Source organism: Nannospalax galili, unplaced genomic scaffold (genome assembly GCF_000622305.1).
Source record: "Nannospalax galili isolate Female #2095 unplaced genomic scaffold, S.galili_v1.0 scaffold818, whole genome shotgun sequence".
NCBI lineage: Eukaryota > Metazoa > Chordata > Mammalia > Rodentia > Spalacidae > Nannospalax > Nannospalax galili.
The window spans coordinates 691294-714255 of record NW_008341874.1 but is presented as its reverse complement, the minus strand read 5'-3'; the positions used below and the strand labels follow the sequence as shown (position 1 = coordinate 714255).

Sequence of the window (22962 nt, the reverse complement as noted above, 5' to 3'; positions counted from 1 at the left end):
CCACCCACCCACCCCTCACCGAGCCACCACGAGAAACTGATCAATCTGCCGGTCTGTGAGAGGGTTATCTGGGTCCCAGACTTTCATTTCCATTTTCTGTTGGTTTCGATTATCCGATTCTCCTGAAGAATCAAGCAATAGTATCACCAGGGAGGAGGGAAAGAACTGGTCTCTCAATCACTCACAATAGCACTTCCTCAGAATTCCCCTTTCAGTTGTGCCCATTTGTCTCTCTCAGGTTCCTAGGTCAGGGTCACATCAGAAAACCTGGCAGATTGTTTACTGCATACCCCAGATGATGCCATCCACAGCAACTGTCATGCTCTAGAGCCTCTGTCCTGGTGCTTACCTTCTGCCAGGCGATCTGGGATCTCAGCTTGGTATTTGCAACCAACTCTGATCTCCCCTTGATCAGCTAGAAGTGTCTTCTGCACAGGGTCAAATACCAGTGAGTAAAAAAAGCAGTCCTAGAGATGGGGAGAGAGGAGATAAGCAGGGCAGCAATCCACACAGGAGGGAGCCATGAGGTGTAACCAGTGTTCCCCAGCCAGGCAGTCAACCCTTTACCTCAACATCTTTTGTGAACATGCCCTCCCCCTGCCCTTTTCTCCCAAAACCTCCTCACCTCCTTTTCCAGGTATTGGCTCAAGATATCTGTCTCATTCAAGAGTGTCACACTGCATTTCCCCCTATGAAAGACAAGTCAGAAAACCCTGGATGAGCAACTCATTCCCTCTCTATACCATCTCCAATATACCACCCCTTCCTCTCCATCTTCTAAATGAGGGCACTCAGGCCACACTGGCCCTGACTGTCCTGTACCTTATGTGGGTAGCTGGTAAAGATTCAAACTGCCGAGAAAGAAAAAGCTCCCGGTGCTTCAGTTGATGTCTCTGCTGTTCAGACACCCCTGGCTGCTTTGATTCCTCTTCAAACTCCCCTAGGACATTAAGGAAGAAGAAACCAAGTCAGAAACTGATTCAAAAAGAAGGTACCTTGGAAACGCTAACCAAGGGAAAATGCTTCCCATCTCAAATGTTCTGCCTTACTTTCCACAGGCATCTCACTCTTTCCCTACCAGCTTTCCCTCTTGGCCGTAGGCCTCCTTATAGAGGATCACAATTCTATCTTTAATACTGTCAAGGGAAGAACTGTGGGAGTATAAGAACACCATAGAAAAGCATCCCAAACCAGCCGCCAATGTTGACACCATCCAGAAAGCAAATACTACCACAAGTACATCATGCTTAGCTTTCTTGCTCAACCAGCCTGATGTCCAGGAACCCAAGATGTAAGAATAGTACCCACGAGTTGTTTACCAGTTCCTCTTTTTCAGATCTCAGGAGACTCCTTGCTCTGTCTGAAACGTCACATTCGACACTAACTATCCCTCCCTTTCTATTTGACTAATAATAATTTGTGGGGCTCTGAAGGATAGCACCTCCCAAGCCAGTACCAACATCTTCCTTCCCAAGAAGCAGCAGCTTCTTGGTAGAAAAGGTTAACCTGGCTAGGTGCCAACTAAAGTGGGAAGGGGACAGGAAAACCTAGGCCCATTGGCACATTGTTTCCCTGAAAGGGTGTGTGTGTGTCTGTGTGCATTGTTTCCCTGAAAGGGTGTGTGTGTGTGTGTGTGTGTGTCTGTGTTAAGCTCCACCTCTCCTGTGTGTGTGTGTGTGTGTGTGTGTGTGTGTGTGTGTGTGTGTGTTAAGCTCCACCTCTCCCCAGTGTGCTCCCAGAAACCCAGGGCTAAGGGGAGGGGGACCACACCCCCACCCCTTCTGATTGGACAAGGCCAAGGTCAGCCCCTGCCAGATGGGGCTGGAAACCCCAAAGGGACAGGGAACTTGGTAGGCCCAGCTCATTAACCCTTTCATGACTAAAGATGAAAAAAGGAAAATAGGGAGGCTGAACATAAGGAAGGAGAAAAAAAAACAAGGAAAGGGAAAAACAGCTCAAGAAAACTAAAGGGGAAAAAATTTAGAAGATGAGCACACAAAGGGAATGAGAGGAAGGAAAGGCAGGTAGATGCCCACGCAGCAAAGGAGGAAATGGGAGCCCAAGAAAGAAAGCCTCCTGCCATTTCCTAGCTGCCTACTGTCTTACCACCACAGAACAAGAGAAGCTGCTTTTGGGTTATGCAGGCTTCTCCAGATAGCATCTTGACCACCATACTCCATACCCATTGTTCCCCCAGTGCTTTGCTTCTCTAAAGTGCTTTCCATCCTTTATCTAAACATTCTCCTCTCACACACATATTCACATCAGAAACCATATTCTGGCTTTCCTTATCACAGTCTCTCCATCCGCTTTCAGCCCCAACATGCAACAACAAGCCTCCCTCTGCAGATCAGGCACTTCCCACCCCCAAACTCACACCCTGCCTTGGGCATGCTACCAGGGGAAACACCTGTAGGGACATGCCTAAGCCTAAGGCCTGGGGAGCCAAGAGAGAGGGGAGGAATGAAGACACTCACTAGCATTGCTATCTGCTAGGCTGTTGAGGCTACTAGAAATATCCCTTCGCCGGAAAAGACAGACAACTTTTGCTTCCACGTTTCCATTTGCAGTCTAAGGAAGGGAGAAAAACAGCAATGAAAACTGGTCATTTGTAAGTGGACATGCACAAAGAAGAGGCAACGGTCAATAAATTTCTAAGGGACCTAAGCAGAAGAGACCAATAAATTAGCAGTAAAGATTTAGCATTTTAAGACAGAATTCTAGGGCCAGCAAGTTGGCTCCCAGGATAAAGGTGCTTGTTGCCAAGCCTGGTTGATGACCTGGGTTTGATCCACATGACCCAATCAAATGGTACAAGGGAGAATCAGCTCCTGCAAGTTGTCCTCTGACCTTCACATAGGTGCCATGACCTACCTACCCCCATCCCACATAAGCAAATAAAAGTAGTTGGGTGCAGTGGTCCACACCTCTAATCACAGCACTTGGGGACAGAGGCAGGCTAATCTCTGAGATGGAGACCAGCATGGTCTACAGAGCAAGCAAATTCTAGGCCAGCTGGGGTTACAGAAAACTACCTCTAAATAAATAAATACATAAATATAAAAAGTTCCAAATTCCGCCGGGTGTGGTGGCGCACGCCTTTAATCCCAGCACTTTGGAGGCAGAGGCAGGCAGATCTTTGTGAGTTGGAGGTCAGCCTGGTCTACATAGCAAGTTCCGGGCCAGCTGGGGCTACAGGGAGACCCTGTCACAAAAAGACAAAAAAAAAAAAAGTTCCAAATTCCTTTCCGTTACCCCAACTGACAGTAAACTTCCCACTAAGCTCTCAGTAACCTTTACTGTATTCATCGAATGAATGAATGACTGTTCACTTAAATAGGCTGAGCATTGGGGGAGGGGGGTCTTCCTTCCACTTGTAGTTAGATACCAGACGAGACCCCTTGGGGGCAGGGCAGCTTCTTCTCTACTCACCTTGTTGAGCTCCTCAATCCGTCTAACCAGGTAAGGATTGCTGGAGGAGTTCTCAAAATAGACGTAATCTGTGAGAGGGGGTGGGGAAGAACCGTAAAGATCAGAGAGAACCCGAGTATCAGAAAGACAGAAAGTCGGTGTGTACCAAAAGGAGACAGAATTACAGGTAGAGACGACGCTGACATGGGTTGAGCGGAGACAAGAAAATAAGGATACTCCCCCCTCTCGCCGCATCTAGTTCTAAAGTCAGATCCTTACTCAAAAGTGAGGCTTAAGAGATGAGAAGTAAGGATTCTCCCGGAATCCCCAAAACTCCGCGATGCAGTTGCACCCGGGGTGTCGGAGAAATGCGCAAATTGGCTCACTCCACCTCGGGGCCCCTTCCTTCGTGATCAGATAATCTCGCTCAGAACGGCTGGCTCCCCTGCACCTGGCCGGGCCCAGTCCGGGGCCCCGGCAGCCTGGTCGCCCCTAAGGAGCCAGTGTCCCAAGCCCACTTCCCGCCCAGAGATCCCGGGCCAGGTCTCCCGGCGCAGTCCGCACAGCCCGCTAGCCTCCCCGCGGGACCCGGCGCCCCGCAGCGTCGCCGTCGCGGCACCATCCCGCCCCGGTTCCGGTTCCGGTCTGCACCTCGGCCAGTGCGGCCCCAGACGTGGCTCACCGCGTCGGCAGACACGAAGTCTCCCAGGCTCTTCCGGCCCGCGTACTCACCTCCCACCCGGTACATGTTGGCCGCCATGGCCGTTCCCGCCGCCGCCTCCGGCCGCACAAAGAGGTGCGGGAGGCTCGCGGGGGCAAAGCTCGGCTCCAGGCGAGGCCCCCAGCGCGGGGCTGGCTCTTGGCGGAAGTGTCGACGGGGCCCGCGCAGCAGGCACCCTCACTCGCTCAGCCGTCGCGGTTCATCGCGGCCAGCACGGTCGCCGCCGCTACAGCCTCACGCCCGGGACGCGGAGGCCGGCACCTGGTCTGCTTGGCGTCTTCCGGAATGAGCTCGCTTTCTGCCGGACCGGAGTCAGGTTCCGGCTGCTCGCGTCCTCTCCGCGTCCCAGCAGACGTGGTGCTCCGCCAGCCCGGGGAAAGATTTACCGTGCCCGCGCCGGGGTTCGCCTCCTTCCGGAACACCTTCGGCCGATCCGGAGAACAAGGCCCGGCGTTCGGCTCAGGTCGGGGAGCAAGACCTCACCGATCGGCCACTTCCGGAAGGAACTCGGCTCCCTTCGCTCAGCCGCGGCCCCGCGCTCGGTTATTTCCGTTGCGGCCCGGCCCCGCCCCCGAGGGCGGGCGGAGGAGCTGGATTTAACTCTCTGCACTCGGGATCTCCGCCGCTGCGCCAGTGGGTTATTTGCTAGCGGCTTTGCCTGTCATTTGCATGTTTGGTCTAGGATCCCGCCCTGTACTTTTTCTTTCATCCTCACCCCACTGGGCCCCTCGGGCGCCCGCCGCGTCCCACAAAAGCACCGGGAGGCGACTTTGTTTTCTTTTATTGCCCCTCAGCAGGCAGCGGGAGTCAGAACCCGGGCTGGGGCTGCCCGGCAGGTCTTAACGGATGTGCAAGAGCGCGGTTGGGAATGTACCGAAGTCAAAAAGTCAGCCAAGGAGAGGGCTGCCCTTGGTCCCGGGGTTTCGGCCGAAGCGGCCAGAGCCGTACCAGGCTGCAGGACGAGTGTGTCCTGTCCAGCTGCGATCAGACGTCCAGGGAGGAGGCCGGGGACAGAGAGGGAGTTCGAGAGGGCGTGGCCGGAGCCGGTCCGGCGCCCCCAGCGCTGAGCACTCGCCACTGGAAGATGCTGGCATCCTTGCCACCCAGCGAGACTAGGTACGAGTCGTCGTGCGAGAACCGGACGCTGGTCACGTGGCTCCCGTGGCCCGCGTACATACGACTCGGCGCCTGGGCCAGAAGAAAAGTAGAGTTGAAGCGACGGCAGAGGCCCCAGGCCTGCCCACCTGGGCCGGATGGTCCCCAGCGGCCTCACCTTGGCGCGTGCGCACGGGTACTGAAAGAGGTGCACTTTGCAGAAGTCGTCCGCCACGGCCACCACTCGTTCATTGTGAGAGCGGCACAGAGAGTTGATGTCCGTCCCATCGGAGCCATCCGGCCAAACACCTAACACAGTAGGCGGCTCAGGCAGGCCGCCACCCACAACCCTGTTTCCGGCTTCACCCACTGGCCATGTTCCAGGCAACCCTTCCCAGCCCCATGGGACAAAGGGATTTGGGCTGAATTTGGCGGTAAGACGCCCACCTCACCTCACAACACATACCCAGCATTCTGAGCCCAGAACTGGGTCCACTTTGTCTCCAGCCCTCCTAAAAGACCCCAGGGCCCTGTCCTGGCTGGCTGCTCACCGTAGACATGGAAGCCCAGCACACAGGTGTAGGTAGCCCATTCCCTGTCTCGGCTCTCATAGCGATTCCTTAGTAGTTTGCAGCCTCCAGCCACGTCCCCTAGGTAGAGAGGTTGCCCAACCCAGCTCAGCTTTTCACTCTTCCCACAGTTGGGAATGTGACCTCATCATAGGGGTGGCCCTCCGTTGTGAAACCCACTTGTGTGCTTCCTGACTTCTTGCTGAAGTTATTTGGTTTGGCTTTGATCAGTTATGTTGTTTTCTTTGGGGGGTGGGGGTGGTAGTTGTTTTTGAAACAAAGTCCCACTATGTAAACCTAGCAAGTCTAGAGCTACTGATGTAGACCAAGCTGGCCTCCAAGGCAAAGAGATCCACCAGGCCCTGCTGGTTCCGTTTTCAGAGAGTCTAGCTTTAACTGGCTCTTGGTCCTCCTGCCTCTGGATAAAGTTCTAACAGCTCTTCAGTTTCTCCTTCCTAAATAAGTTAACCCTTCCACCCCTACCCTGAGAAACTTTTCCAAAATAATCTTTTCTTAGTGCATTTTTCAACTCCCTCAAGTAGATGCGATATGAAACTGATTTACCTTCCCAAATTACAAAATTTACCCCATGTGTACAATTCCAACTCCATTTTAACCCTATCCCCACCTTTCCATCTGTCAGCTCTCTGCTTGATGCTCCTCCAGTATTCATCCCCCTCTAACTAGGACCCTCCCACCAGCACCTAGTATGGTTGCCTACAGCTGTTATCCCAGTACTCAGGAAGCATAACCAGGAAGATCACTAGTTCAAAGCCATCCTGGGCTACACAGTGAATTCCAGGCCAGCACTATCTAGAAAGATCCTGTCCCAACCCCCACCAAAAAAAAAAAAAAAAAAAAAAAAAAAAAGGTTTTTTTTTTCCTCCCCTCTCCCCCCCCCCAAATTGACTTTCAAAGCCTGGCATGGTGGCACATGCCTTTAATCCCAGCACTCAGGAGGCAGAGGCAGGCGGATCTCTGATTTCAAGGCCAACCTGGTCTACATAGTGAGTTCTAGGACAGCTGGGCTACAGGGAGACCTTGTCTCAACCCCCCCAAAAAAAAAAAAAAAAAAGACAGGTTTCATTTATCCTCCTCACTGCCACTCACAGTAAAGAATCTCATAGTCTCCAGAATTGGACATGATGAAATTCCCATCCTTGGACCAGTCAAGGTGAGTGATGAAACTTGAGTGACCCTGGAGAATGAGAGTCAAGAGCTTAACAAGTTAGCCATGTTCCCTTAATGCATCAGGCCTAAGTTAGCATGCCCACAATTAACCTATCCCACCCCTAACCCTGACTTTCTCACCATACATCGGCCAAAGCGACTGGACTTGGTACCACAGCTGGAAACGCTGTAGATATAGATCACGTTGTCATGGGAACCAATGGCCAGGTACAATCCATCTGCAAAGAGAGTTACTCAGAGAGAGAAGGGCCAAGGAAGACTCTGCAGTCCAGGGGTGGGGGGGCTCCCACCTGGGCTGTACCGGACAACTGAGAGCTGTTCATTGCCATCAGTGACATCAGATACAATCTCTCTGGTCTCTGTGTCCAAAACCAACCACCTAGAAGGAAGGAAGAGAGGGAAGCAAAAGGATAGGTTGTGAGGCTACCCCCAGTGGGGCTCTGGGCAGGAAATGAGGGGATGTGAGTCAGAGAACCTCAAAAGCTGTGATGTTGGAAGAGAAGCCATCATTGCATTCTTACACTGAGAACTGAGAAGAAGCTAAGGGCAGATAAAAGCTGAGGGGCTTCTGATGCCTCCTGGATAAGAAGTCAGATGCTCCTTGCACTAGAGCTATGCTGAAAAACTAGAGACTAGGCCTGCCATAAGAGCCTGTGGAGCTAGTAAGCCTATCACTTCCCTGCTTGTCACCCTCCTAATCCCACTGCTTCTCCATCCTGGGCTGCCACCCCCTCTGCTCCCAGACTCAGAGAGTGTATCTTGGAAAGGCTTGGAGATAGTCACAAGCAGTGTAACAATGTAGGGGAGGCCTGGGCTATACAGAAGCATCGAGACATGGAAAGATGCAGTTGGGCACCTAAGCAGCCTTGGTCACCTCTTGTCCCTTCCCCTATTACCAGGAACCCTCCCAGACTCAGAGAGTGTATCTTGGAAAGGCTTGGAGATAGTCACAGGCTGTGTAACAATGTAGGGGAGGCCTGGGCTATACAGAAGCATCGAGACATGGAAAGATGCAGTTGGGCACCTAAGCAGCCTTGGTCACCTCTTGTCCCTTCCCCTATTACCAGGAACCCTACCCAGATCTCCCTGCTTTCCCTCACAGGAGTCCTGGTCATCTCTCACCTCCCAGTGTTCAGTCCTACAACCACAACTGCCCCACTTGGGTGGAAGTCAGCACAGACACCAGTCTCCTGGGAGAAGAGAAGATAAATTCAGGAAAATGCCTTTCTAAGAGGCCTGTGAGATGGGTGGGGGTGGGGCTAGGGGTGGAGGCAAGATATGAAAGTATAAAGGGAAATACCAGGGACTTAAGATGCAGGGGATGGGGGCCAGGGAGATAGGGGAGGAAAGGGCCTAGACTACAACCAAAACTAAGTATGTATGAGAATGAGAATTAAAAAATAAAGTTTGGGGAATGGAGAGATGTCTCAGTGGTTAAGAGCAGTGGCTGTTCTTCCAGAGGACCCAAGTTCAATTCCCAGCACCCACATGGCTAACAACCATCCTTAACTCAAGTTCCAGGGGACCCAATGTCTTCTGGCCTATGTAGGCTTTGCACAACACGTGAACTTCCATTCAGGCAAAACACTCATACACAGAAAATCAAAATAGGTAAATCAGCCAGACGTGATGGCTCATGCCTTTAATCCCAGCATTCCCAAGGCAGAGGCAGGTGGATCTCTGTGAGTTTAAGGCCAGCCTGGTCTACATAGTAAATTCTAGGCCAGCTGGGACTACAGAGAGACCCTGTCTCAGGGAAACCATGTCTCCCAAACCAAAATAATAAAAGTTTAAGACTGGGCGTGGTAGTGGGGTCTACATAAAGAGTTTAGGCCAGCTGAGACTACAGGGAGACTATCTCAAAAAACAAACAGAAACCCAAAGTTTAATAAAATGTTTTTCTAGTGAGGGAATTTTAACAACACCTTGTCATCTGGGTTCCTTTAAAGACTCTTCCCAAGAAGACCAGAGAAGAAGGGGACAGGAGACATGGATGGGATGGAGGCAGGGTGACTGGAGCAAATCAGGGAAAGACTGAAAACACCTAATCACCTACCTGTGCTATAAGTGAACCTTTTTGCTGGACCAAGACAAAGCCTGAGGCAGGGGCAATGCTTTTACTACTCTGTACAGAATTCCCATTTGAATAGCCTTATAACCATAATACAAATGGCTGTCCCAGATGTAGAAGGAAAGGTCATTGGGAGTCATAGAAAGGGTGGCATGAGGACCAAGGGTGGCTACTACCTTTAGGTCAATGCTCCAGGCCAACGCATGGCCCTCCCCATCCCACAAGCAGAGCTGCCGGTCGTGGCCACAGGTGAGGAAGCGGTTCTGAGAGGGATGTGTACACAGTCCCCAGAGCTCATCAGTGTGGCCCTAAAACAGAGCATGACCTGTCACCACTGCTCCTTTCCACCTCCCTTCCCCCACCTCTTCCCCTGGCTTTTGGCTTCCCAACCTGGATAACAGGGGAGAAACCCTGAGCCAAATCTCCCCTCAGCAATGCATTCTTTGTGGTGCCCACCAGCAGCTCAGAACCAAGCCCTTCAGCAATGGCCCTCACAGCCCCAAAGTGTTCTGGAATCTGCAGAGTAGTAACAATGTCAGGAACCCACTGACCATTCCTTTTCTCCCCACCCCCTGACCTCAGCCCAGGTCTCACCTCAGCCTCCTGGAGGGCCACCAACCCAGGCCCCCACTGTACCAGCCGGCGGTCTCGCCCACCACCACTCAGCACTGTCCCGTCCCTCCGGAGACACAGGGCAAAGATGGAACCTTCGTGAGCATGTGCCTGGGCCACAATTGTGTAGGTCTCTGTTGGTAAAGCCCCAGGTAGGCTGCCTTTAGAGTTCAGGGAAGTAGGAAAAGGGGCCCCTTTGGCCATTACAGTAAAGTAATAACTCCCAGCTACTTAGTACCTACAGAATACTATCTACCTCCTGACTGCCAGTACAGCTCTGAGAAGTGTGGCAAACAACTCTAAACCTGAGAGCTGACAAATCCAAATCCCTCGTCCTCTCTCCTTTGCCATATAGTCCCCTACCCGTCTAGCTCATTCCCCTAGAGAATGATCAGTTCTCAAGGTAAAAAGATGGGAAACCTCTCCCATGCTCCCATAGACTTTCTGGGGTACAAACATCCTAGATGCTAGCTCCAAGCACATACCTTTGGCCCCACCCCTGCCTGGGGTCTTAGAATCGGAGACACTCCGCCTCCAGGTGAGAATGTTCCCCTCGGAGTCTCCAGTGAGAATGTTTCCATCCGGGAGGAACACAAAGCAAGGGATGAACTTGGGTTTCTTGTATTTCTGGAGGGGCCAGAGAGCAGAGGTCAAAGGGAACGTCCGGATGTCATGGAGAGTTGGGAGTAGTGGGGTACCTGAGGATCTACAGTACTCAGACCAATCCTTCCAGTCCCACTCTGCCCTCCCCACCGCCTTTCACTCATCCACAGCTCACCCCAAAAACACCCTGTTTCCGGGCGAGGGTCCCATTCCCTGGAACCCCTGCTCCACCACTCCAGTTCCAAAAGTGGACATGAGATTTTCCGCTGGTGACAATACAGCTGCTGTCACGAGGACTGAAGCCAACAGCCAGGACTGAGTCATTCGTACTCTGAAGAAGGGAAGACACTTGATTCGGCCACCCTAAGCCCTGAGCACCCTCCTTTCTTTACTCTTCAACTTTCTCATCTATTTCTTGTGACAGGGTCTCATGTATCTCAGGTTGTCCCAGAACTCCCTAGGTAGTCAGCTGAGGAGGAGCTTTGAACACCCGATCCTCCTGCCTTTGCCTTCCAAATACTAGGATTGTAGATATACACCACCATGCATGCCTTTTTTATTTTGCTGTTGTTTTTCAGACAGCCTCTCGTTCTGTAGACCAGCTGTGGCCTGGAACTCAGTATGTAGCCCAGGCTGAGCTGAACTCTCAGTGATCCTCCTGCTTCAGCCTCCCAGGTACCAGAATTGCAGGCATGAGCTATATACATGACTCTTCCATTTATTTTTATTATTGCAGTACGCAGGTATTGAACCTAGGGCCTTGTGCATGCTAGCTAATCCCCCTACTGTTAAACTGCATCGTCAGCCCTCTTTTTTTTTTTTCTTATTTTAAGACTAAGTCTCACTGTTTCTTAGGCTGGCCTTGTGCTCCCAGGCTGGCCTTGAACTTCCTATTCTCCAGCTCAGCCTCTGGAGTAGCTGGGATTATAGGCTTGTGCCAACAAAATCTACTCTCCTTAACTCAATCTGCATCTGACAGCTGGCCTGCAGAAGCTCCAAGACAATCTTCCTTCAAGCTGTGGTCCTAGGCTGGAGGTATAGTTCAGTGATAGAATGCTTGCCTGGTATACTCAAGGCCCTGAGTTTGACCCCAGCACTACAAAAAGAAAAGAAAGAAAAAAAAAAAAGAAACTGGTCCCCTAAGAATTTTATTCCCTATCAGAACTACAGTAGTTCCCATTTCACAGATGAAGAAACCAAAGCTGGCAGCTTTGCCCCAGTCAGAGAGGAAGTAAATGTATAGGGATGTCTGGAACTCTCTCTCTACTCCACCACTCCCACTCGCCAAGTTCGAGACCACCAAGCCACCTGGGTTCCTCACCTTGATCTCAGCCAGCTTCGTTCCCCGGCTACAGTCCCACACTGACAGCATGTGTTCATTGGAATCATCCACCACACAAAGAAAAGCACCTTGATCCTGAGGATGGAGATACAGCAGAGCCCTGAACACTGGAGGTCTAGGCATTCCTGGCCATTACATAGGAGTTCTATCATAGGTTGGGAGACAGAAGTCGACACATGTCTCTTAGAAGTACTGGTTGGGTGCAGGCTCAGGACAGCACAACTTCCCAGGATTCCTGATGAAATGAAAGAGTACTGGGCAAGAATAGGGGTCTAGCGGAACACAGTAGCACATGCCTATGATGCTGATACTCAGAAGGTGGAGGCAGGAGGAGTAGGAGTTCAAGGACATCCTAAACTGCATAGGGAGCTACAGGCCAGCCTAAATTTCATAAGACCCTGCCTCAAAAAAAAAAAAAATAGGAGTTCAAAAGCTTTGTGCCCAGCTCACCACTGATGAAAACGCCAGAGCCCCAACTCCACGCTCAAAGGCCCCCAGTCCAATTTCCTGTAGCTTCAGGAGTGACTCTGAGTCCCAGATGTGAACCACAGGCTGCAGGGGCTGAAACAAGGGAAGGGGTCAGGGCTTTGCAGGAAAAACTGGGCTGGAAATCGCATCCTGTCTGCTTGATATTCCACTATGACCTTACCTTTCCATCCTTGTCCACTCCAGCTGTCTGTCCTGAGGCTACACGAACACCATCAGGGTGAACAGCGAGGCTAAGTTGGGGGGGGGGAGTGTCTCTTAAGACCGTCCAAGACAGCTCCTCCTTGCTTGAAAAGCAGCAAGACAATTGTCTCTCCTGCCGTTCTACACCCAGCCAGACCTCCTTCCTGCCAAGCCCACCAACCCCAGGCCCCCAGGCCCCTCACCATCGAACGCAGTCTGTGTGTCCCCGGTAATGTCGCTGGCCACCACCTCCAGGACCCCCCGGGCCTCCCCCAGGCCGGTACAGTACCACCACACAGGCGATAAAGTAGACCACCTCTCCAGAACGCAGCACAAACAGATTAGAGCGAGAGTCACGACCCCTGTACCCATAACTGAAGTGGGAGCCATAGTCAAGGAAAGGATCAGAATCCAGAGAAGAGAGGGGAGCATGAAAAGGACAAAACTTTCCGCTGACACTGCTGCTTGCAGAAGGGTAGTGGGAACAATTCAGAAGGTTCTCTGTCTCCACAGACTCAAGAAGAAACTATAAAGAAGGAAAGGGGGGTCCGCCATAGGACTGGAGGGTAGGATACACCCAGTCAAGGCTGAGAGTTTCCGGGGGTGGGCCACTGGGCAGCTCCTCAAGGCTTCGGATGCCGGATGGGATGTACATGGTAATGGGGCGGCCACGAAGGAACATCTTCACTGAGATGCCTTCTGCAGAGAAAAGTGGAGGGGTCAGCCTTCCACCCAGGAAAGCCAGAGCAATACACCCGCCATATTTGACAGCTCCCCGCAAATAGCTCCTGGGGTATAACCCAAACACTGATTCTGTCGTCCAGGTTCTTCCCTCTGCCACTGCGTACATACCCAAGTTATAATTGCTCCTCCGAGATCCAGGACCCCCAGGGCTGGAGAGGGGGTCTTTGCTCCCACGGCTATTGGGAAGAGGTAAAAGCACAGGGACTAGGATCAGGTCCCATAACCTGAGGGGCGAGGGGCAAGCCAGACAGGAGGTTCCTTCCAAGTCAACCCTGCTCGTGTGAGGGTGCTATCAGAGCAACAGGGCCCTAGAGAGATGAGAACTTTTAATTCCAATGGAAGAAAGGGAAAAAGAAGGGGGGGGTATAGGGAAGGAGGTAATAAGGAAAGAAAAAAGAGATAAAATAGATAGGACAGGACCACAAAGCTTGCAGCCTATGACCTTTCCTCCAGACCTCTACCAACATTTTCATTTCTGTATTTGTAAAATGGGGTCAAAGTAAATGGAAAGTGTATACCAATACCAGACCTGCCTTTCAGGAATCTGGGAGGTAGGCAACAAAGGCCTTACCTCTCACAAGAAAGGGACAGCTGAATTCCAGAGATCACTGTCACTGGGTGATAAACTGATATTAGCTCTTCAGAGAAGAAAATAGAGACCAAGAAAGGCTGGGGGGTGGTGCTAGAAAAACAGTTCACTGGTTAAGAGCACTGCCTGCTCTTGCAGAGGACCTGGGTTTGGTTCTGAGCGCCTACATGGCAACTAACAACCATCCACAACTCCAGTTCCAGTGGGCCAATGCCCTCTTCCAGCCTCTGTGGGCATTGTGCAACACCAGTATACATATATCTAAGCAAAACACTCTTTTAAAATTTTTTAAATTATTTCTATTCTATGTGTATGCATGTATTGCCTGCATGTAGGTAAGTGTACCCATGTCGTGCAATGTCCACAGAGGTCAGAAGAGGCTGTCTGATCCCTTGGGACTGGAGTTAAAGAACGGTTATTAGCTGCCATGTAGGTGCTGGGATTCAAACCCAGGTCTTCTGTAAGAACAACCAGTGTTCTTAAGTGCTGAGCCATCTCTCCAGCCCTAGGCAAAACACCCTTACACATAAAATAAAAATAAATAAATCAGCCAGATGTGGTGGTGCATGCCTTTAGTTCCAGCATTCGGGAGGCAGAGGCAGGTGGATCTTTGTGAGTTTAAGGCCAGCCTGGTCTACACAGTGAGTTCCAGGCCAGCTGGGGCTACAGGGAGACCCAGTCTCAAAAAGACCAAAACAAACAAAAAAGTGGAACAGGTGTGGTGGTGTATGCCTTTAATTCCAGCACTCAGGAGGCAGAGGCAAATGGATCCTGTGAGTGAATTTGAGACCAGCCTGGTCTACATAAATGAGAGAAGGGAAGGAAGGAAGAAAGGGATGGAGACAGGAAAGAAGGAAAGGAGAGAGAGAAGAAAGAAAGAAAGAAAGAAAGAAAGAAAGAAAGAAAGAAAGAAAGAAAGAAAGAAAGAAAGGACTGGAGAGATGGCTCAGCAGTTAAGAGCACTGGCTGTTCTTTCAGAGGACCCAGGTTTGATTCCCAGCACCCACATGGCAGCTAACAATTGTCTGTAACTCCAGTTCCAGGGGATCTGACACCCTCTTCTGACCTCTGTGGGCAGGCACTGCATGACATGGGTGCACTTACACACATGCAGGCAAAATACTCATACACACATAATAAAAATAATTTTAAAAAAGAAAACAAAAATATCACCAGTACTCAAGAGGCTGAGAAAGGAAGACTTCTGTGAGTTTTAGGCCAATCTTGGCTACAAAATGAATTCCAGAGCAGCCAAGAGTAAGACTCTGTCTCATAAAAAGAAAAAAAAAGTTCCTGCAGTCTTTGAAAGGTACATGGTGTTATGAAAAGATCAGGTGGTTAAGAGTACTGGCTACTCTTGCAGAGGACCTGGGTTTGGTTCCCAGCACCCACATGGCAGCTAACAACCATCCCTAATTCCAGTTCCAGGGGATCTGACAACCTTTTCTGGCTTCAAAATATTACAACACAGATGCATTCACATACATGCAGGCAAAACACTCATATACATAAAATAAAAATAATAAAATATTAGAAAAGGTCAGCAGAACTGGAATCAGGAAAGGTTGGGTTCAAATCTTGACTCTGTGACCTCAGGCAGTGGTTTCCCTCTCTGAGCCTGCTTCACCTGTACAATGGACAGCATGAGATCACCCACCCACCAAGGGTGTAGGGGCTGAATGATATGAAGGAGGTGAAGAGCTTAGCTGGAGGAGTCCCAAGCAATGCTTATTTCTTTCTTCCTGTTGGGTGATGAGGTCACCCACCCCACCCAGGAATGGAGAAAGTCAAGAAGTTGAGCCAGGGGTACAGCCAGTAGAGGGGAACGACTGCCCACCTCTCTGTGCTCCCTGACCGCAACAGCAGGTTGGCTGAGGAAGCTGCCTTCCTGGAGAGTTTCTGCCGGGGCCGCTCTGAGAGAGAGGAGGAGGAGGAATTTCTTCGTGGCCTAGTGGGGCAGAGTGAAGAGGTGACAGTCGAGCCCTTTAGCCCTACTTCTCAATCCTGTCAACCATCCCAGCCTGTCAACCATCCCAGCCTCTGCCACAGGGCACGTACGTGTCAGCATGTTGAAGGGGCTGCACAGGCCTGAGGATCCCTGGAGGGCCAGGCGAGCCTGCCCCACTGCTGCTGCTGCCCCCTCCTTCAGACTGGGTCCCACTGGGCTCTTCGCTGGCCCCCTGAGGGGCTGAAGGCCCATTGCTCAGGCCAGGGGGTTCAGAGGATGGCTTTGTCTCTAACTCTTCCTCTGTCTGGGTGCCTCGGCTCACCAGAGAAGGGCTGCAGGTAGGTGGCAGTCCTGGAGGGGCTGTAAGGCTGCTGAGGAGATAGCAAATCAATCTGATGCTTCAGAGTTCCCAGGAAGGAAGAAGGGGTGCGCTGACATGCCTACCTGTTCCTTGTAGAAGCTGGTATACCAGAGCTCTGCAAGGAGGTAGGGGGGCAATGCAGCCGCAGGACTCGAAGGGCTTCTGCCAGGGCTGCCTTTACCAGCTCCATCTCCTCTTCTTGCACCCTGAGCCTCTGGCTCAGGGACTGCAGGGCCTCCTGAGCAGGACCCTCACCTGGAGAAGGGCAAGATGCACTCAGAAAATGCCACTACCTAGAGGGTTGGGTGAGTTCTGTCTCCATACAGTCTCAACAGCTGTCTGGTAGGATGGCCCCTTTCAAGCAGCCCCAGGCTTGAAGGCTCACTCATTCAGAGGGGAGGAGATAGGTGGTAGAGGCTCAAGGGCCTCCCTCCTTCTGGCAAGGCAGGCAGTGAGCCTGGCAAAGCTCCCTTCCTGTCGCTGTCTCAGCCTCCGCAGAAACAGGGAGTACCATGGAGTACCAGGGAGAAAATATGGAGTACTGCCGAGGTACATGGGAGCCACAGAGAGACTCACAGTACTGTGAGGAACCACAACTCTCCCACCCCACCACCAGCAAGCTCAAGTCTCTATCAAAAAGCATAGCCACAGAGCCAGAGACACTAAAGAGGAGGCAGGACTGAAAAGTCAAACTGAGCAGCCAGAGCACAAGGAAGGCTACCTAGGGTTGAGGGTATCAGTTGTGAGTAGTTACAGTGTACATCCCAAGGTAACCATGGGGCTCAGAAGTAAAAAGATCCGGATTTCCCAGGGAAGAGGACCAGAGTGATACAGGGGGTAGGGAAATTTCCAGGGACACAGAGAAGCACGGAGCAGGACAGCTAAAGAAATCCGAAATGACAGGAGGAGATGCCAGGAACTAGAGTGAGCACCGGGACAACTGAGGATGCTCAGAGCCCCTGGGGCGAAGGACCACGCGGGCGCGCCAGACAGCCGTCCAGTCCAGCACTGGCAGCGCCCGGCCGGCCGGCGCTCCGGGAAGGGGCACGCCGCCCGCCCCGCCCCGTACTCACCGGGCCCCGGGGCCCCGTCCATCTGGCCCCCTTGTGGCTCTGAGCGGCGGCAGCGGAGGCGGCGGCGTCTAAGCCGCAGGGGCCATGGCTGGGGAGAGGGGAAGCAAGCACCCCGGGGCGCGCGCGAAGGGCGGCCGTGCCACCCCCGGGGGCGCTGTCGGGCGCGCGGACGGGGCCTGGAGGGGGCACTGTAGAGCCGGGACCACAGTCTCCAGGGCCCGCCGGGGCCTCGACTCTCCGGGGGCGGCTCTGGGCTCCCGGGAGTGGGATGGCGGGGCCGTCCCGGGCCCCAGAGCCGCAGCACAAACAGGCGCGGGACGCAGAGCCGCCCGCTAGCGCGGGAGGGGGGGCGGGCCCGAGGGGGGGGCGGGCCACCAGGTAACCCTTCACTGTCCGGGCCCCGAGGCTCCGGCCGGGGGCGAGGCACCGGACTGACCCCTGACCCCGCCAGGCCCTCGTCCGTCTCCCGCCCCGGAGCTCCTAGGGCTATGGGAAGGGACACCCGTCTTGGGGTGTCGCGCTCGCAGCCCCGAGCCTGGCAGGACCGGGCCGCCCAAACTTTCACTTCCGCGAAGGGGCAGGGCGGGGTCACAAAATGGGCCTTCTGCCTGGGGGCGGGGCCTTCCTAAAGGGCAAGGCCGAGGCATCCCGAATTGGGGCTGGCAGAGGGTTATAAAGCTGGAGTAGGAGGATGCCCAGGGTATTGGGGTCAGGATGGCATTAGCCCTGCTGAAGCCAGGCTGAGCCGACTCAGCATCCTGCCTTCCCCGGCCAACCCCCATCCCCGACGGCTCCACATTCCCTCTGGCAGAGATGGGAGATGGCGCCAGTGCTGCCGCGGTGCTATCCCTCCAACCCCGCATCCGTCTGGCACCGGGACTCTGGTTCCTTTCCTGGTTGCTGGCACTGGCCGGTGGCCTCACCCTCCTCTGTAGCGGGCACCTCCTGGTCCAGCTGTGGTACCTTGGCACCTTCCTGGCTCCCTCCTATCGATTCCCTGCCCTGCCCCAGACTGCCCTGGCAGCAAGTGCGGTGGCTCTGAGCACAGGACTAGTCGGGGCAGGAACCAGCCAGGCAAGTCTGGATGCAGCTAGATACCCTCCCTGGAAAGGGGTTCTGAGTCCACTGCTGGTGACTGGCACTGCTGGAGGTGGGGGGCTCCTGGTCCTTGCCTTGGGGCTAGCCCTGGTTTTACCTGTGAGTCTGGATCAGGGACTGGAGGAGGGCCTGGGGACTGCCTTGGCTCACTACAAGGACACAGAGGTGCCTGGGCACTGTCATGCCACACAACTAATGGATGAGCTGTGATCGAGGTACCACTGCTGTGGGACCCATGGCTGCAAGGATTGGTTTGGGGTCCAGTGGGTCAGCAACCAGCAACCGTTACCTGGATCCCACTGATCAGGATGTGGTTGAGTGAGTGACTGATTTGCTTCTCTTTTCCTCCACTTCCTCCTCCTCCTCCCCCCCTCCTCCTTTTCCTCCTCTTTCTCCTACCTAGACTCCTTCCTCTGCCTTGAAACTCCACCTCTCCTCGCCCATTGTGCAATAAATAGAACATAGTGGTTGGGAGAATGGGTTATAGCTCTTGTTTATCAGCTCAGGCGGGGCATGTTGCCAAACCACTCTGGACCCATTCCCAATAACTATAGCTACCTTTATCTTCCAGATAGGTACCTATCTTACAGAGTTGTTGTGCGGATAAGTGAATTAAACATGCTTGGTGCATAGTAAAGCACTCAGTAGATGTTTTGCTATCATTTTCTGTCTCAACTCCCTGTCCTCAGCTGCTCCCCCAGGCTTCTGTCCTCAGACATCTAACACTCTTGCTTATCCCCTTGCAGCCAGATCCAAAGCAATGTGGAAGGCCTATACCTGATTGATGGAGTCCCCTTCACCTGTTGCAATCCCCATTCACCCCATCCTTGCCTACAAAGCCAACTCTCAGACCCCCATGCCCATCCCCTCTTTGATCCTCGAAAGCCCAATCTAAACCTCTGGGCCCAAGGGTGCCATGAGGTGCTGCTAGGGCACCTATGGGGTTTGTCAAGCACACTGGGAGGCATGCTGGCAGTCACCTTCCTGCTGGAAGTGGGTCAGCAAAGGGCCCCTGGCCTCCTTCCACCTGGGAAGGGCCCTACCCCCCTGCCCTGTGGTCCCAAATGCACAGACCCACCACTCTTTCCTCTCGATTCCCCCACAGGCTCTAGTGCTCCTTGGCTTGCGGTATTTGCAGACAGCACTGGAGGGGCTTGGCCGAGCCATTGATGGGGATGGAGTGACCCAGGGCTATCTCTTTCCTGCTGGGCTGAAAGAGATATTGAAAGCTACATGGCTTCAGGGGGGTGTTGCCCACAGGCCAGTACCTGAGGAGGCCCCACAAGAAGAGGAACCACCCAAGGATGTTCTTTCTACCTGAGGCCTAGTGTCCTATAGGTGGGGGAGGAGGAGGGGAGGGAAGAAGGGAGGGATGTACAAACCTGGAGAAACTTGCGATTCTTTACCAAGGCTCAGGGAAGGGAAGATCTCTGGGATTATAAGACTTAAGAATAGTTAGAGCTAGAAACCTGAGGTAAAAACAAATCTGAGTGTCCTGCGGCTCAGCCCAAACCACCAGGGATCAGAATAGTTCAGGATGACAGGAAAGTGACACCCAAAGAACTAGAGACTGCTTCTAGTGTACAGATTCAATAAAGTTTTTAGATGGAAGCCACTGCTCTTTCTTGTCAAGGGGATGGGGCCCTGACAGAACTGATGCCTGGTAAAGAAGGATCCCAAATCTCTCATGCTCAGAGAGCAGCAGGGAGGTGTGCCCAGTGAAGGGAAACACGAAGCCCCTCCTGGTTGAGATTTTTTTATTCTGGAGGTAGGAAGGGAGTCCACATGCTCAGGTGGGGAGGGTCCAGCCCAGCTCCTCCAGCTCCCCAGTGCATGCTGGTCCCCAGTAAGTTACCATTTCCTTAGCCACTCCCTCTTGGGTTGTCTGTCCTACTCTACCCCATACAGGGGTAACCTGGCTCAATACAAACGACTGCTTGTCCCCAGCCTGTGGGCAGTGCCCCATGGCAGGCTGGGGGGAGGAGAGAAGCAGCTGGGCCACACCCTGTGGCTGGAGGGGCTGCCTCTGGTTCTGAGGGGTCAGGACTTAGAAAACCACATCCTGGATTGGCCTGGAGCCCAGTCCCACAAAGTCTGTGCCTAAAATAAGGTGGAAGTTGGGGGGAGGCCACCATCACACCTCAATGGCTGGATCTGAGCCCTGGCCCTGCCGCTGCAGCTGCTCCTCCTGCTTCATCTTGGGCTTCTCTGTCCGTGTGTGCCACACCAGTACCTGTGTAGGATGTTCAGAGTTGAGGCCAGCCAGTCTTGTGGGGCACACCACGTCGGTAGAACGGATCCTCCCACTGCCCTCCACAACCCTTCTACACTCAGATAGCTATAAAGTATGAAGAGTGTGAGTGGACCTCAGTGCCTCTAAAACGGGGCTTTGTTCTTTGACCCTCTGAGAGAAATCTGACAGATGTGGTAGCAGGAGACCCCTCCCCCTCCACTTCTCCCAGTAGCCCTTCAATAGCCAGGTTTCTCACTCTCTCTTTTTTTTTTTATTTTTTGAAACAGGGTCTCCCTGCAGCCCCAGCTGGCCTGGAACTTACTATGTAGACCAGCAGGCTGGCCTCCAACTCAGAGATCTGCCTACCTCTGCCTCCCAAGTGCACCACCACGCCTTTCTTTTCTTCTCTTTGCTTTTTCTTTTTTTTTTTTTTTTGAGACAGGGTCTCACTATGTAGTCTAGGTTGGCCTCCAACTCACAGAGATCACCCTGGCTCTGCTTCCTAAGTGCTGGAATTAAAGGTGGGCAATCAGCTTGATGTGGGTTTCTGTGCCTGCCTCCATCCTCTTACCTGAGTGCAGTTGGCAGCTCGTGGCTCCAGGTCCTTGGGATCCACAAGATGACTCAGGAGACTACTTTCCAGATGGCCCCGTGGTGCAGTAGCATCAAACTGGGCATTGGGCTTAGCCAACAGCAAGGGTAGGGCAACAGCAAATCCAGCCATGTCCAGGGGGAAGGGCCTGTTGGGCTCCCAAGCAGTGTGGAAACCCACAACCCGGCCATCCTGTACTTGAGGACCCTCAAATCGCAGGCCGCCTACCAGCCCCACGGGCCACACTGAGACACCCCGAGTCCAGCGCATCTAATGGAGACCAGGAGAGAAGAAACAAAGGGGTGGCCAGGAGGAAAAAAACACTTGGTTTACTGAGGCTGCTCCCTGCTCCCCAACTTCATCCAGCAGCCAACAGCAACACTGGTAAGCAATGTTAAGGATGAAGCTGATGCTATCTGGCCTTTCTCCAGCCTCATCCCAGGGCTCACCTCCTTAAAGAGCTCCCGGCTATAGGTGTTGTCATCATCAGCAAAATACACGACTCCCCGGGTCCCTGGTGGAGGTGGGTCCTTCTCTCCCCCAACAGCACCCCCTCGGCCCCGGAGCCAATCCAGGGCCCTGTTGCGTTGTTCTACTCCTCGGGGCCGGACCCAGCCTGGCTCGCCTTCCCGGAGCCGCTGAGCCTTTGGGGTAAGGACAGCCAGGTGTGTGAAGAGGAGACCAGAAGCAGCGAGCAGCCGCGAGACCAGCGGGGTAGGGCCCTCAGCATCCTCCACCAGCAGCCAGTGTAGCCGGGGCACCAGGCTCAGGGTCTGGGATAGTCGAACCAGCTCTGCCTTCTGTACCAGCCTGCAGGGGGAGAGATGCAGGAAGAAGGCCAGGCAACCTTGGCCCACTGCACCCAGGACACCAACAGATAGCCACTCCTGGGACACTGCTAGCATGGCCCCAGCTTTTTTCACACCAGTGCACAAACTTCCTCTGTGGGTCAGTGTGTCTCTTGTGTGTGTCTATGTGCGAGTGTTTCTGGGGACTGAACCCAGGGCTTCAAGGATGCTACACATGAGGATGCTCTCCTGCTCTGCCTTTCCAGTTCTCCAGTTCATGGTCATCACCCGCAACCCAGGGCTGTCTGTAGGAAGACTATAAGGTACATGCTTTGGAATCAGACAGATCTGGGTTTGACTCTGTATTGTAATTTTGTTGCTATTGTGTCATGACCCAGGGTCTCACACAGTTACCAGTTAGGCTGGCCTCAAACTCTATATGTAGGTGAGGATGATCTTGAATGCCTCCATCTCCCAGTGCTGGGATTTAGAAGCATGGGCCACTATGCCCTGCATATTCAGTTTTGTAATTTATCAAGTGAGATTCTTTGGGAAATGGCTTAATCTGAGTCTCAAGTTTATTTAGGTATAAAACTGGATTAGCAAAAGGATGTAGCTCAATGGTAGGTTCAATTCCCCCCACCCCAGTACCAAAAAAGTTAGTTAATCAGATACTTTGTAACAATTTTATTATTTTGGCTTTTTGAGACAGTCTCACACTGTACCTCAGGCTAGTCTTGACTTGAATCCACTATGTAGGCTACCTATTGCAGAGATAAAGACTAAACCCAAGGCCTTTCATATACTAGCTAGGCAAGCACTCTGCCACTGAGTTACACATTCCAGCCATTTTTTTTTTTTTTCTTTCTTTGAGACAGGGTCTCACAATGTAGCACTAGCTGGCCTGGAACTCCCCATGTAGACCAGGCTGGCCTCAGACTCACAGAGATCTGCTTGCCTTGGCCTCTGAGTGCTGGGACTAAAGGCACATGCCACTATGCCGATTGGTCTTTAAGTTTAGATGGATGTAGCCCTGACTAACCTCAAAGTCACTCCAATCCTCTTGTCTTAGCCTCCTCAGTACTGTGATTATAGGCATGAGCTACCATGCCCAGCAACATGACTTTATTTTCTGGAGACAGGATCTCACTATGTAAACCAGTCTGACCTCAAACTTACAGAAATCTACCGGCCTCTATCTCTCAAGTGCTGGGACTAAAGGTGTGTGCCACCACACCTGGCCATAATTAAT

The 22962-nt window shown here is 52.8% G+C and overlaps 4 protein-coding genes across 12 annotated transcripts in view; 1 reads left to right on the top strand and 3 right to left on the bottom strand.

Annotated features, from left to right (window-relative positions):
* Positions 1-4646, bottom strand: part of Mta2 (metastasis associated 1 family member 2) — a 9695-nt gene extending 5049 nt beyond the window's left edge. The window contains exons 1-7 of one of the 2 annotated variants that reach the window (XM_008837538.3): positions 4144-4646; positions 3433-3500; positions 2478-2571; positions 823-940; positions 626-689; positions 350-467; positions 20-122 (exon numbers count right to left, since the gene is read on the bottom strand). In XM_008837538.3, the coding sequence (XP_008835760.1) occupies positions 20-122; positions 350-467; positions 626-689; positions 823-940; positions 2478-2571; positions 3433-3500; positions 4144-4171 (593 nt within the window). In that variant the 5' untranslated portion in view covers positions 4172-4646. Of the gene's footprint in view, positions 1-19; positions 123-349; positions 468-625; positions 690-822; positions 941-2477; positions 2572-3432; positions 3501-3690; positions 4054-4143 lie in introns of those variants that run through there. The other variant, XM_029565607.1, reaches the window with a different exon arrangement.
* On the bottom strand, positions 4355-17318 carry Eml3 (EMAP like 3). 8 transcript variants are annotated; one of them, XM_008837536.3, is made up of 22 exons: positions 17000-17318; positions 16010-16181; positions 15676-15936; positions 15455-15565; positions 13137-13204; positions 12860-12983; positions 12488-12658; positions 12265-12334; positions 12066-12176; positions 11595-11690; positions 10449-10604; positions 10156-10297; positions 9653-9804; positions 9449-9574; positions 9235-9366; positions 8110-8177; positions 7278-7366; positions 7108-7205; positions 6907-6994; positions 5779-5877; positions 5406-5426; positions 4355-5320 (listed from the first exon to the last, which is right to left on the bottom strand). In XM_008837536.3, exons 1-22 carry the CDS (start codon positions 17019-17021, stop codon positions 4923-4925), a joined length of 2775 nt encoding a protein of 924 aa, XP_008835758.1. In that variant the 5' UTR covers positions 17022-17318; the 3' UTR covers positions 4355-4922. The 8 variants fall into 8 exon arrangements, with proteins under 8 accessions (XP_008835758.1, XP_008835759.1, XP_017654699.1 ...); XM_008837537.3 differs by having other exon boundaries at positions 15676-15933; XM_017799210.2 differs by having other exon boundaries at positions 5406-5536; positions 12265-12388; positions 17000-17309.
* Positions 17319-17677: 359 nt separating this feature from the next.
* On the top strand, positions 17678-19757 carry Rom1 (retinal outer segment membrane protein 1). The gene is given in 5 exon segments (XM_008837530.3): positions 17678-17835; positions 17838-18373; positions 18375-18415; positions 18844-19090; positions 19203-19757. Coding segments are annotated over 5 exon segments (1056 nt in total). The 5' UTR covers positions 17678-17819; the 3' UTR covers positions 19419-19757.
* Positions 19758-19837: 80 nt separating this feature from the next.
* B3gat3 (beta-1,3-glucuronyltransferase 3) overlaps positions 19838-22962 on the bottom strand; it is a 7812-nt gene continuing 4687 nt past the window's right edge. Inside the window, exons 3-5 of the mRNA XM_008837529.2 lie at positions 21372-21732; positions 20902-21192; positions 19838-20330 (exon numbers count right to left, since the gene is read on the bottom strand). Coding sequence (XP_008835751.1) covers positions 20232-20330; positions 20902-21192; positions 21372-21732 — 751 coding nt within the window. The 3' untranslated portion in view covers positions 19838-20231. The remainder of the gene's footprint in view (positions 20331-20901; positions 21193-21371; positions 21733-22962) is intronic.

Bases quoted from the DNA above. Each gene is read 5' to 3' on its own strand.
- Eml3 (XM_008837536.3), bottom strand. From the start codon at position 17,021: ATGGACGGGGCCCCGGGGCCCG. The intron at 9,805-10,155 runs GTATGTGCTTGG...CTTTACCAACAG, and splicing joins AGGCAGGGGTGGGGCCAAAG to AGACCTACACAATTGTGGCC. The intron at 9,575-9,652 runs GTGAGACCTGGG...ACTACTCTGCAG, and splicing joins TGGCCCTCCAGGAGGCTGAG to ATTCCAGAACACTTTGGGGC.